The 14,193-nt window shown below is 44.0% G+C and overlaps 1 protein-coding gene across 1 annotated transcript in view; it reads right to left on the bottom strand.

Moving 5' to 3' along the window:
• Positions 1-7,494: 7,494 nt before the first annotated feature.
• The window catches only part of LOC139376325 (voltage-gated purine nucleotide uniporter SLC17A9-like), a 36,495-nt gene continuing 29,796 nt past the window's right edge, over positions 7,495-14,193 (bottom strand). Inside the window, exons 5-13 of the mRNA XM_071118718.1 lie at positions 13,399-13,529; positions 13,107-13,203; positions 12,393-12,489; positions 11,911-11,998; positions 11,724-11,758; positions 11,516-11,631; positions 9,970-10,025; positions 9,625-9,654; positions 7,495-9,192 (exon numbers count right to left, since the gene is read on the bottom strand). Of these exons, the coding sequence (XP_070974819.1) occupies positions 9,014-9,192; positions 9,625-9,654; positions 9,970-10,025; positions 11,516-11,631; positions 11,724-11,758; positions 11,911-11,998; positions 12,393-12,489; positions 13,107-13,203; positions 13,399-13,529 (829 nt within the window). The 3' untranslated portion in view covers positions 7,495-9,013. The remainder of the gene's footprint in view (positions 9,193-9,624; positions 9,655-9,969; positions 10,026-11,515; positions 11,632-11,723; positions 11,759-11,910; positions 11,999-12,392; positions 12,490-13,106; positions 13,204-13,398; positions 13,530-14,193) is intronic.

Consider the following 14,193-nt stretch of genomic DNA (forward strand, 5'->3'; position numbering starts at 1 on the left):
CCACAAACATTCCCCCTGTTTATCCTCCCTTTCCCCATTTCCAAGATCCTTCGTCCCTCTGCTGTTTGTCTTCTGTTGCCCCGCACCCTCCATATACATCCTACGTTTCATCTATCAAGGATTAAACCTCTGTCTCACAGCCCTCTGTCTCCTCTTTCCAGGGCAGACCATTCTGCCTGCCCTGAGCCTGCCGTTCTGTACCTTTCAGACTGACCTGGATTACTGACCTCTGCCTGCCCTGACCCTGCCGTTCTGTACCTTTCAGACTATGACCTGGATTACTGACCTCTGCCTGCCCTGACCCTGCCGTTCTGTACCTTTCGCACTCTGCTCTGGATTACTGACCTCTGCCTGCTCTTGATCTGTCGTTTGCCTGCCCCCTGTTTTTGTACTACACCTTTGTTACTTCGAACTGTCTGCATCTGGGTCTTATTTTGAGATCTGATAGACGTAGGCTATACTGGAAATATGTTACTTCTATCAGGCTGCAACGTCTAAAATTAACCTCCTAAGGAAATCCCTAACATCAGGCTAACAGGCGCAATGCAATTAGTGTTTAAACCATGTCAATGGTGTTCCAATACAAAGGCTCTCAGAGGACCTCAGGACTTCTAACACCTGATCTATCACCAGTGAATGATTAATCCTCAACAACAGAATGCCCAGTCGTTAACTAGGTCTTTATGTCCTTAGTTAGTCCTAATAAACTCCCTGTGCCTTTTAGTGTCGTTAACTCGCATTCAACTAATTAGCATTCTGATCAGGGGATCAGGAGAGAGAAAGAGGGCGAGAGAGTGAGGAGGGGGAGGGACATACAGTAGAGTAGGCCCTCTGCCACAATGGAAGGATATCCCATGAGACGGTGACACTGTGACATTGTCATTAACTTGATGTTAATTACAAATTAATAGGGCTATTTCATTTACATGTATCTCTGGCTCTGTGACGGGGCCCTCTTATAGCAGGTTACTCTAGCGAGGCCCATTGAAGCCCAGAAGATGTGGGGAGGTTCCTCTTGTCCCATCTCCCCCCAGTGTTTCATGGGAGCTAATTAAACAGTGGGCCAGTCATCATGATTATGTCTGTGTGCTGCTTTAGCTCTGCAATTAAGGGACTTTTTGAATCTACCCATCTAGACCGTGAAGTGACTGACTGACCCTCCGCCTACTCTTAAAATGGAGGCAGTGTTCCGCTCTAGAGGTCAGCCAATTATGATTTTTCAAGGCCGATACCGATTATTGGAGGACCCAAAAAAGCCGATACCGATTAAATCGGGCAATTTAAAAAAATGTATTTGTAATAATGACAATTACAATACTGAATGAACACTTATTTTAACTTAATATAATACATCAATAAAAATCCATTTAGCCTCAAATAAATAATGAAACATGTTCAATTTGGTTTATAAATGCAAAAACAAAGTGTTGGAGAAGTAAAAGTGCAATATGTGCCATGTAAGAAAGCTAACGTTTCAGTTCCTTGCTCAGAACATGAGAGCATATGAAAGTTGGTGGTTCCTTTTAACATGAGACTTCAATATTCCAAGGTAAGAGGTTTTAGGTTGTAGTTATTATAGTAATTATAGGACTATTTCCCTCTATACCATTTGTATTTCATATACCCTTGACTATTGGATGTTCTTATAGGCACTATAGTATTGCCAGTGTAACTGTATAGCTTCCATCCCTCTCCTCGCCGCTACCTGGGCTCGAACCAGGAACACATCGACAACAGCCACCCTCGAAGCAGCGTTACCCATGCAGAGCAAGGGGAACAACCACTCCAAGTCTCAGAGCGAGTGACGTTTGAAACGCTATTAGCGCGCACCCCGGAAACTAGCTAGCCATTTCACATCGGTTACACCAGCCTTTAGGCTAAATATGCAGGTTTAAAAATACTGTATATACTTCTGTGGATTGATTTTAAGAAAGGCATTGGTGTTTATGGTTAGGTACAGTCGTCCAACGATTGTGCATTTTTCGCAAATGCGCTTGTTAAATCATACCCCAGCGTTGCATCGATTATATGCAACGCAGGACACGCTAGATAAACTAGTAATATCATCAACCATGTGTCACTAGATAACTAGTGATTATGATTGATTGTTTTTTATAAGATAAGTGTAATGCTAGCTAGCAACTTACCTTGGTTTACTGCATTTGAGTAACAGGCAGTCTCCTCGTGGAGTGCAATGAGAGGCAGGTGGTTAGAGCGTTGGACTAGTTAACTGTAAGGTTGCAAGATTGGATCCCTCGAGCTGTCAATGTGAAAATCTGTCGTTCTGCCCCTGAACGAGGCAGTTAACCCACCGTTCCTAGGCCGTCATTGAAAATAAGAATGTGTTCTTAACTGACTTGCCTAGTTAAATAAAATATATAAAAAAATAATTTAATCGGCATCCAAAAATACCGACTTCCGATTGTTATGAAAACTTGAAAATCGTCCCTAATTAAATCGGCCATTCTGATTAATCGGTCGACCTCTATTCCGCTCTACCTCTCCCCTGTCCATGTAACTACAGCGACAGTAAAGTCTTATTAGATCAGAGGTCTTAGAGGAAAGGAGACAAGGAACTGTTTCAGACTATTTGGGACATGATGTAAAGTGCGATTCCTGTGTTTTTCTCGTGGCACCTGTAGTATATTGTCTTCAGATTGTGTTGCAAGTGAGATGGAGATGGTCAGAAATCAAGTCATCATCAGTGTAAGACATTTATAACAACAATATTACCTAAAAACCTGCAACTCCCTGCTCCAGCCATCTTCAAATGATTAATTATGTTAACCATTGAATTCCCCAGAACCATCCTTAGTCTCTGACCCCTCCACGTCTATCCCCACGTTGACGGCCACAAGCCACCGGTCTCCATGGTAACCTGAGCCTTTAGTCCCGTGAGAGTGGTGTCAGCTAGCCAACATGGCACATAGCGTTCTGCCATATGGTGCCACCCCATACGTCCTGGCTGAGCTGGGCCTGAAGAGAGGGGAGTGTTAATGGGAGAGACCTGCCTGCACCAGTATACACGGCACAGCTGAGGCAGAGAGATCGGAGAGCACATGATGCCCACTATAAGGTGCAAGTTGCATGCTTGATGGTTTTACTATTGCTCAGCCGTTATCGCAAGGGTGTGTGCAATGAGTACAACAAGTATGTTATGCAATAAAGTACAATATCACTGAAACATCTTTGAAGTTAATTGCCATGATACAAACAAATCTGATTGGACGGAAAAAAATAAGTATATGACATCTTGTAGACATACGTAAACACACAATTACATTTTTTGTATTTCTAAAGTAAGACAAAACATGTATTGTACTGCCCTTTCCCAATGAGCTACTTTGTGACTCTTGATTATAAGCCCTCTGCTGCCCCTGTGTGGTAGCAGGTGAAAGTACATCTACATTCCATGGCAGGAAGGAATAGTCCAACTCACTACAGTTGATAAAATAGTTGTAATCTTATTTTATTGAACTTGAAATAAATACAAATACAATATATGTCTTAAGCAATAGAATGCTATTTATTTTGCATAAACCTTTTTTGATATATATTACATTGTCTTATCAAAAATAGTCCGTATGCTTTTGAAGAAAGCTACACGTTTGTGAGGGGGGAGGGGGGGGTATTCTGGAGAAATTGAAGTTCATCAAAATTCCAATTAAATAATTTTTTAAATCCTAATTGAGATGGCATTTTTCTATTCTTGAATTAGAATTTCAATTCACTCACTGATTGGACCCCAAACCTGATGTGACAGAAATCAAACAAGCAATGAAGGCATTTTCAAACAATCATCAGCTAAGGCAAGTGAACTGAAAGAGCTTTTGAATAAGGGCATCTCTTAGTCAGCTTCTGTGATCGAAAATGTTGGGTGTTCAGTTGACAACAAAGTAAAAACAGTAGACTTCAAATTGGTCAGACATTGGCAAACTAGGGCACAGCGTTTGTACAGTACCCAGTCACTAACAGTGTGCTTCCTTTTATATGCCAAGGCCTAAGGTATAAAGCAGGTCTATATGTAAGTTTCATTTATATATGCATCTACAGGTAGAGTCAACACTGTTCATGTATTCAGTTACAAGAACACGTTCAATCAAAAATGCCATAATATAACTGATTCAACCTCATCATAACCTTAGTGCAATCAGGGCCTTTGTTTCGGAGAAGCAAGCACCCTACTGTGTCCGTACCACTCTGTGGGTGGTAAGGCTTAACATGTTACAGATGACGTCACATCCTGTCCAGACTGAAGTAAATCACAACAAACAGGGAGCCGTCTACGGCATGGCAGTTGACTGCCTCATCAGCTGTGCGGAACTGCATCCATCAAGCCTCTTTTAAGTGGCCCCTCTCAAATGATACACTATGGCATCTTTCTACAGGTCTCCTATGCTTTATTGACAACATCATTGATATACATTTCCATATAAATGAAATACATCAAATTAAAATAAGAATCTGTGATTCAGGTCTTTGTATTTGAGCATGTCATGCAATTATCATCTTTACATTAAAAAAAGGAAACGTAATAACCTTTGGCCTTCTTAATTTAACCAATAACCAATTGTGCAAGTTCTCCCACTTAAAAAGATGAGAGGCCTGTAATACCAGCAACAGTGTGTGAAAACCTTGTGAAGACTTACAGAAAACGTTTGACCTCTGTCATTGCCAACAAAGGGTATATAACAAAGTATTGAGATAAACTTTTGTTATTGACCAAATACTTAATTTCCACCATAATTTGCAAATAAATTCATTAAAAATCCCACAATGTGATTTTCTGGATTTTTTTTCTCATTTTGTCTGTCATAGTTGAAGTGTACCTATGATGAAAATTACAGGCCATGATACAAACAAATCTGATTGGACGGAAAAAAAAGTGGGAGAACTTGCACAATTGGTGGCTGACTAAATACTTTTTTGCCCCACTGTATGTTGAGGCTACAGTCTCTCTATGACAGCTCTGGAGATAAAACAAAACGCAGTGAAGCACACTGACGAGCATGTAACCATGGTGATAGACGATGGCAGGTAAATTGTACAGTACATCAGAGTGGGTGTATGGGTGATTAGTCACCTCCTAATTAGATGCCACTCACACAGTCAGGTATTTTTATTTTAGTATGCTTTCCCAATAGTCTCCACAGAGTAGGGCTTCCTTCATCAGCCACAAACACACATCTTTCCCAATAGTCTCCACAGAGTAGGGCTTCCTTCATCAGCCACAAACACACATCTTTCCCAATAGTCTCCACAGAGTAGGGCTTCCTTCATCAGCCACAAACACACATCTTTCCCAATAGTCTCCACAGAGTAGGGCTGCCTTCATCAGCCACAAACACACATCTTTCCCAATAGTCTCCAAAGAGTAGGGCTTCCTTCATCAGCCACAAACACACATCTTTCCCAATAGTCTCCACAGAGTAGGGCTTCCTTCATCAGCCACAAACACACATCTTTCCCAATAGTCTCCACAGAGTAGGGCTTCCTTCATCAGCCACAAACACACATCTTTCCTAATAGTCTCCACAGAGTAGGGCTTCCTTCATCAGCCACAAACACACATCTTTCCCAATAGTCTCCACAGAGTAGGGCTTCCTTCATCAGCCACAAACACACACCTTGTTCGGTGGGTGCTCGGTTACCTTTAGAGCACCCACCGTCAAACTGACTACTCACACACGTCATTCTCCTCATATTCCTCTAACATAAACCCAGACCTGTGTGTGGAACCAGGAGACACTGAGGTCATACTGAACCTTTGAACTGTTAACCACAGTCACCATTTCCACGACCGCTACTCCACAGTCCCAGCCCAACAGGCCCAACCATGGCTGAAATTCGAACAATCCAAAACATGACAGGAATGGTTCTTTAAATCCAAATATGGAAGCACTGTCAGTGTTCCCCTCTGATTTTTTTCAGCAGTGGTGGCAAGGGTAGTGGGTGGGAAGGGAGGGAGAGAGGATTGGTGCATTGCAACTAATGTTTGTGCAATGACATGCTAGCTGTTCCCATATAATTAGACACACTACTTTGTGCATGACAAGTCATTTTTCCAACAATTGTTTACAGACAGATAATTTCACTTATAATTCACAGTATTATAATTCCAGTGGGTAAGAAGTTTACATACACTAAGTTGACTGTGCCTTTAAACAGCTTGGAAAATTCCAGAAAATGATGTCATGGCTTTAGAAGCTTCTGATAGGCTAATTGACATAATTTGAGTTAATTGGAAGTGTACCTGTGGATGTATTTGAAGGCCTGCCTTCAAACTCAGTGCCTCTTTGCTTGACATCATGGGAAAATCAAAAGAAATCAGCCAAGACCTCAGAAAAAAAATTGTAGACCTCCACAAGTCTGGAAATTGCTCCCAAGGATGAAACAAACGACTGAAGGTACCGCGTTCACCTGTACAAACAATAGTACGCAAGTATAAACACCATGGGACCACACAGCTGTCACACCGCTCAGGAAGGAGACGCGTTCTGTCTCCTAGAGATGAACGTACTTCGGTGCGAAAAGTGCAAATCAATCCCAGAACAACAGCAAAAGACCTTGTGAAGATGCTGGAGGAAACAGGTACAAAAGTATCTATATCCACAGTAAAACGAGTCCTATATCGGCATAACCTGAAAGGCCGCTCAGCAAGGAAGAAGCCACTGCTCCAAAACCACCATTAAAAAAACAGACTACGTTTTGCAACTGCACAAGGGGACAAAGATCGTACTTTTTGGAGAAATGTCCTCTGTTCTGATGAAACAAAAATAGAACTGTTTGGCCATAATGACCATCGTTATGTTTGGAGGAAAAAGGGGAAGGCTTGCAAGCCAAATAACCCCATCCCAACCATGAAGCACGGGGGTGGCAGCATCATGTTGTGGGGGTGCTTTGCTGCAGGAGGGACTGGTGCACTTCACAAATTAGATGGCATCATGAGGGAGGAATTTTGTGTGGCTATATTGAAGCAACATCTCAAGACATCAGTTAAAGCTTGGTCGCAAATGGGGCTTCCAAATGGACAATGACCCCAAACATACTTCCAAAAATGTAGCAAAATGGCCTAAGGACAATAAAGTCAAGATATTGGAATGGCCATCACAAAGCCCTGACCTCAATCCTATAGAAAATGTGTGGGCAGAACTGAAAAAGCATGTGCAAGCAAGGAGGCCAATAAACCTGATGCAGTTACACCAGTTCTGTCAAGAGGAATGGGCCAAAATTCAGTGTATGTAAACTTCTGACCCACTGGGAATGTGCTGAAATAAATAATTCACTCTACTATTATTCTGACATTTCACATTCTTAAAATAAAGTGATGATCCTAACTGACCTAAAACAGGGAATTTTTACCAGGATTAAATGTCAAGAATTGTGAAAAAATTAGTTTAAATGTATTTGGCTAAGGTGTAAACTTCCGACTTCAACTATATATATATATATATATATATATATATATATATATATATATATATATAGTATGTGGACACATGCTCGTCGAACATCTCATTCTAAAATGATGGGCAATAATATGGAGTTAGTCCCCCCTTCGCTGCTATAACAGCTTACACTCTTATGGGAAGGCTTTCCACTAGATGTTGGAACATTGCTGCAGGGACTTGCTTCCATTCAGCCACAAGAGCATTAGAGAGGTCGGGCACTGATGTTGGGCGATTAGGCCTAGCTCACAGTCAACGTTCCAATTCATCAAAGTTTTTCGATGGGGTTGAGGTCAGGGCTCTGTGCAGGCCAGTCAAGTTCTTCCACACCAATCTCGGCAAACCATTTCTGTATGGACCTCGCTTTGTGCACGGAGGCATTGTCATGCTAAAACAGGAAAGAACCTTCCCCAAACTGTTGACACAAAGTTGGAAGGACAGAATCATGTAGAATGTCATTGTATGCTGTAGCACTGTGATTTCCCTTCACTGGAACTAAGGGGCCTGAACCATGAAAAACAGCCACAGATCATTATCCCTCTTCCACAATCTTTCCATTTGGCACTATGCATTGGGGCAGGTAGCGTTCTCCTGGCATCCGCAAAACCCAGATTCGTCCATCAGACTGACAGAGGGTGAAGTGTGATTCATCACTCCAGAGAACGCATGTTCCAGAGTCCAATGGCAGGAAGCTTTACACCACTCCACCCGACACATGGCATTGTGCATGGTGACCTTAGGCTTGTGTGCGGCTGCTCGACCATGGAAACCCTTCTCATGAAGCTCCCGACAGTTCTTGTGCTGACGTTGCTTCCAGAGGCCGTTTGGAACTCGGTAGTGAAAATTGTAACCGAGGACAGATGATTTCTACGTGCTTCAGTACTCGACAGTCCCGTTCTGTGAGCTTGTGTGGCGTACCATTTTGCGACCGTTGTTGCTCCTAGACGTTTCCACGTCACAATAACAGCACTGACATTTGACCGGGGAAGCTCTAGCAGGGCAGACATTAGACAAACTGGTGACATCTTATGACGGTGCCAAGTTGAAAGTCACTGAGCTCTTCAGTAAGGCCATTCTACTGTGCTAATGTTTGTCTATAGAGATGACATGGCTGTGTGCTTGTCAGCAACAGGTGTAGCTGAAATGGCCAAATCCACGAATGTCTATATAGAGAGAAACAATTGAGTTGTTAAATTAATATAGAAGAAGCACTGTCTATGATCTGACAAACATCTAGAATTGACTTTCACTACTGTTTCACTTCTTTCACTTCTCAAATTCTGATGTGGATGTTTTGATACATTCAACAGACCAAGGCTCTCGCTGTTCTCTTTCTATATTTAAGTCTCCCGTGTGCATTCTGTGGTACATGGGCATAGGTTCTGGTCCTGTTTTGGGGACTCAGATGTGGATAGTGTGGGACCTGGTCCCGTTTTGGCCCCTCAGTTTAAAAGGTGGTTGTTGAGGGACCTGGGCTTGGGACTCAGATGCGGATAGTGTGGGACCTGGTCCCGTTTTGGCCCCTCAGTTTAAAAGGTGGTTGTTGAGGGACCAGGGGTTGGGACTCAGATGTGGATGTCGTGGTAGTGGCCCTTGGAAGAGTCCATGTCGACCCGGCGGGCCTCAGCGAAGGCCAGGAAGGTGACCAGGCCCACCAGGTTCACCACAGTGATGAGGGTGAAGACAGACGCCCACGACCCTGTAGCCTCAATCAGATACCCCGAGAAATACACCATCATCACACCTGGAGAAACACGATCAGATACGCAGAGGAATACGGCATTAGGAGACAGTACATGCACGCACAAACTGAGCAGTTTCAGACTACGGCATATCATATCAACAAATGCCAGTTCAGCCTCCCATTCCCAGTTGTGTGGGGTATAAGTAAACGGATTCAAATGCCCCTACGGTGCCCAAACTGTCATCTTCTACTCACTCCCTCAATGATTTATCTGACACAAACTCTATTATCACTCCGGTATGAAATATGCATGGAGCATTGGGGCCAATGAGACTGACAAGAGACACAACCCAAAGTCCTGCCTTCAGAACCATCAGATGAATTATTCATCACCACCTCATGAAAGGACAACACAACTGATCCTGGAACTGTCGGTGAACGATTCATCACAGATGTTTCCGCTTTGGTTTGTCCCTCAATGAACATGCTTACCTGAGAATGCTCCACAGGTATTCATAACACCTGCAATGAAAAATAGATACATGATTCATTTGTAATATTTGACAGGACTGTAATATTCATCAATCAAATCTGCTGAGAGGTGGATAAATGAGTTGCCGGTGTAACATACCAAACAGAGCCCCAGCACATGACGGAGCCAGGTCCTGAACATTCACAGACACACCGCTGGAGTACAGACACAAGACACGTTACTGTCTGCTGGTGTAACATACCACACAGAGCCCCAGCACATGACGGAGCCAGGTCCTGAACATTCACAGACACACGGCTGGAGTACAGACACAAGACACGTTACTGTCTGCTGGTGTAACATACCAAACAGAGCCCCAGCACATGACGGAGCCAGGTCCTGAACATTCACAGACACACCGCTGGAGTACAGACACAAGACACGTTACTGTCTGCTGGTGTAACATACCAAACAGAGCCCCAGCACATGACGGAGCCAGGTCCTGAACATTCACAGACACACGGCTGGAGTACAGACACAAGACACGTTACTGTCTGCTGGTGTAACATACCAAACAGAGCCCCAGCACATGACGGAGCCAGGTCCTGAACATTCACAGACACACCGCTGGAGTACAGACACAAGACACGTTACTGTCTGCTGGTGTAACATACCACACAGAGCCCCAGCACATGACGGAGCCAGGTCCTGAACATTCACAGACACACCGCTGGAGTACAGACACAAGACACGTTACTGTCTGCTGGTGTAACATACCACACAGAGCCCCAGCACATGACGGAGCCAGGTCCTGAACATTCACAGACACACCGCTGGAGTACAGACACAAGACACGTTACTGTCTGCTGGTGTAACATACCACACAGAGCCCCAGCACATGACAGAGCCAGGTCCTGAACATTTACAGACACACGGCTGGAGTACACACGGTTACTGGAGTACAGACACAAGACACGTTACTGTCTGCTGGTGTAACATACCAAACAGAGCCCCAGCACATGACGGAGCCAGGTCCTGAACATTCACAGACACACCGCTGGAGTACAGACACAAGACACGTTACTGTCTGCTGGTGTAACATACCACACAGAGCCCCAGCACATGACGGAGCCAGGTCCTGAACATTCACAGACACAAGACACGTTACTGTCTGCCCCAGTAGACAAGGTGTTACAGACTCCCTATATTTTCTGCCTCTGTAGTGAAGGTGTTACAGACTCCCTATATTTTCTGCCTCAGTAGATATGGTGTAATACAGACTCCCTATCTTTGTCACCTGAACATATTAAACCCTATAAAACTGACAGATAAGATGAGTGGAACTACATAGTCGCTGTTAAAGCGCTTGTGAGGGGGTGATTATGTTTATATGATCCATTCCACTGTTGGTTATTATCTACATCCTGCATCAATCATTTACATCCTTGTATACTTCCAGGATCAAACAGCGTAGCCCTCAAGGTTTAATACCGGTGGCTGAATATGGTCCTAGATGATAGACACTAGGCCTAGGAGCGGATTTGGGGACGAGCATCGGTACCTGTGGCCGAATATGGTCCTAGATGATAGACACTAGGCCTAGGAGCGGATTTGGGGACGAGCATCGGTAGCTGTGGCTGAATATGGTCCTAGATGATAGACACTAGGCCTAGGAGCGGATTTGGGGACGAGCATCGGTAGCTGTGGCTGAATATGGTCCTAGATGATAGACACTAGGCCTAGGAGCGGATTTGGGGACGAGCATCGGTACCTGTGGCTGAATATGGTCCTAGATGATAGACACTAGGCCTAGGAGCGGATTTGGGGACGAGCATCGGTAGCTGTGGCTGAATATGGTCCTAGATGATAGACACTAGGCCTAGGAGCGGATTTGGGGACGAGCATCGGTACCTGTGGCTGAAGGTGGTGAGGCCCATGGTGGCAGAGACCAAGGCCACAGCTGTGGGGAAGGTGGTGGTGCCACACAGCAGGAGGGTAAACACACTGGACACACCCATGGAGAAGAACTGACCAGGACACAAGGAGAGGAAAGGAGAGGAAAGGCAAAGTTAACTAGTAATGCCAATGTGGCCATTGAATCGGAAACAAGCTACAATACCTGCATAAGCTTCCTCACAGCAGCAGTGTCAAACCCTAGAGACAGAGAGAGAAAGAGACAAAGAGAGAGAGACGTGGGACAGATCAATAGTTAAAAACCTTGACAATCGTATAAGGGTACCAACTTCGACTGAAACATTCACTACATTTGTTTCCTGATGACAAATAGTTGATATCTCTGGCATTACCTCGGCTGATAAGGTGGTCAGAGAGACAGCCACTGAAGAGAGAAGAGGGGATGGCCACAAACCATGGGATAACATTAAACACCCAACCCTGCGGGGAGAACACCATAACATTTAACACCAAGAACGCTGATATGAGCTCAGACATGTATGACATTAATACCCTATACGTTTGTTAAGAGATAGTGATCCAACTTGGCAAACATCTAAGTTTGGGGAACATCCGAGTTCCTTAGCTAGCAGAGTTTTATGTCTACACCGTGTCTACAGCGCCCTCTCTTGGTTTACTCAGTGGTATTACACAGGTCTGTCAGATGCAGGGGGGTCTGACTAGATTTTAGCCATTTTGTATGTACACTTTCAAGTGTGTCTGTTGTCTTTGCCATTCCAACCTTGAACTCCAATGTGGTCTTTCAAGTTTTGTTTTGTCTTGTCTTCTGAAGGAATGGGTTGGGAGAAGAGGAGGGATGGAGGGGGCAAGTTACCTTGGCATCAGGGAAGGTGTCCTTGAAGTAAGTCGGTAGCCATGACAACATTGTGAAGAAGGTGCTCGCAGTGCAAAGGTGCGTAATAATCACAGCACTGAAGGGAGGATAATGGAGACAGAGAGAGAGAGCGAGACAGAGAGAGACAGAGCAAACAAATATAATTAAGTTAGTGTACCACTTCTATGACTCATAGGCTACATCTTTGTAAAGCTCAAAATATTCCACAGCAGTTCCTACTTTTACTGGCTGAAATAACTTACGTATGGGTCACCACTACAGTTATATTAATGTGCTTGTGCAACATAAAAACAAGCAACATCAGTATGTTTACTGTACATTTATTCGGAGTGTTTAAATAGCTCTCTCTCCACTGAGTTTCGCTCATTCAAGAACTGAACAGTGTCAGTCCGTGCTGCAAATTCATGCTCACACCAACCCCCACCTACACAGTCAGTGACATCTGCTTTTCTGTTCAGTGGTTCATTTTCCTATCAAGGTGTGGATTAGCCGTTACAGGAAATAACACCAACCAACCAACCATTTCTGTCATTGTAAACAGGGCAGATCAGTTGCACGGACTGCCATGGGGTTCTATAAATAACAGACAATAGAGACAGGCACAGAGGATATGAATGAAGCCTTTATGTGAGACGGAAACATCTACAGGGAAGTGAGCTGATCAGAGAGGATTGTGTTTGGGCCTTATCTCACCAGACAGCAGGTTGTTTGAAGAGACGTAGCCAGTGTCGCTTGGAGAGTTTGGACCGGGGCCCTCCACGACCCAGCGACTCCAATGTGATGATAGGTCCTGGAACACACACACAAAGAAAGAGAAAAGTCTGAGCTCAATGTGGAGCTCAGAGGAAGTTCATGACAACAATAGGAGCAGATGGCTGGAAAACAACAATGACGCAGCACTTGCCCAAAATAGTCTAGCTGTGAAATGAAAGTGTTCAGTTTCAGTAAGATATGCATGTGGTCATTACACCTACACACTCCTTACCTTCCCCTTTGAGCAGGTATTTCCATATGCAGTACGCCCAGAGGACAGAGAGCAGACCAGACACATAGAACACACTCTCCCAACCATACAGGTCCAGCATGAGGGAACCAGCCCCCCCAATCACCAGTGTCCTGCAGGAGACAACAGCACTGGTCATACACTCAAACTGTGGTGTTGGATAGTTTTTTTTACTGCAATGGCAAAACAAGACCATCTGTGGAGAACTCCTGACTGGAGACGAAACATCTGTGGTTCCCTGATGAGTTGTTTATGGCCAGCCCAAAATGACATCCCCCGGCAACTCCAATGACAAACAGCTGACCCTGGCTTCCATAACAGATGACCTCAACAACAGCAGCACTTAAAACACCCCGGTAAAAAGTGCTCCAAGGCACAGATCTGTGTCCATATTATCCATGAGTTTCTTGTGGAGAGAATATATACTAATTATTCAACAATGGCATTATAACTCTTCCAACTAAGGCCTTTTTCCACAACTGACACCAAAAAATCTACAACACAGGAAAAAAAAAGGAAGTTTGATGCTGAAACCCTCATATTAAACATATTATAGAACTAAATTAAGTTAGTAAGCAACGCTCGAAAAAACTTACTGCAAACAAACTTCCAGAAATAATTAAGGCACTCATGTAGTGAAAACATTAAGAAGCCTTTATTGTTTTACGGCCAAGAATAAGAAAATACGGACGCGTTGCGGCTATAACAGCCTTCATCAGGGTGACAAAGAATAGTGGTGGACAACGTGTGTATATCCCGGCTTTTTGGGCATTGTTT

The sequence above is a fragment of the Oncorhynchus clarkii genome, chromosome 20 (genome assembly GCF_045791955.1).
Source record: "Oncorhynchus clarkii lewisi isolate Uvic-CL-2024 chromosome 20, UVic_Ocla_1.0, whole genome shotgun sequence".
Taxonomy (NCBI): Eukaryota; Metazoa; Chordata; class Actinopteri; order Salmoniformes; family Salmonidae; genus Oncorhynchus; species Oncorhynchus clarkii.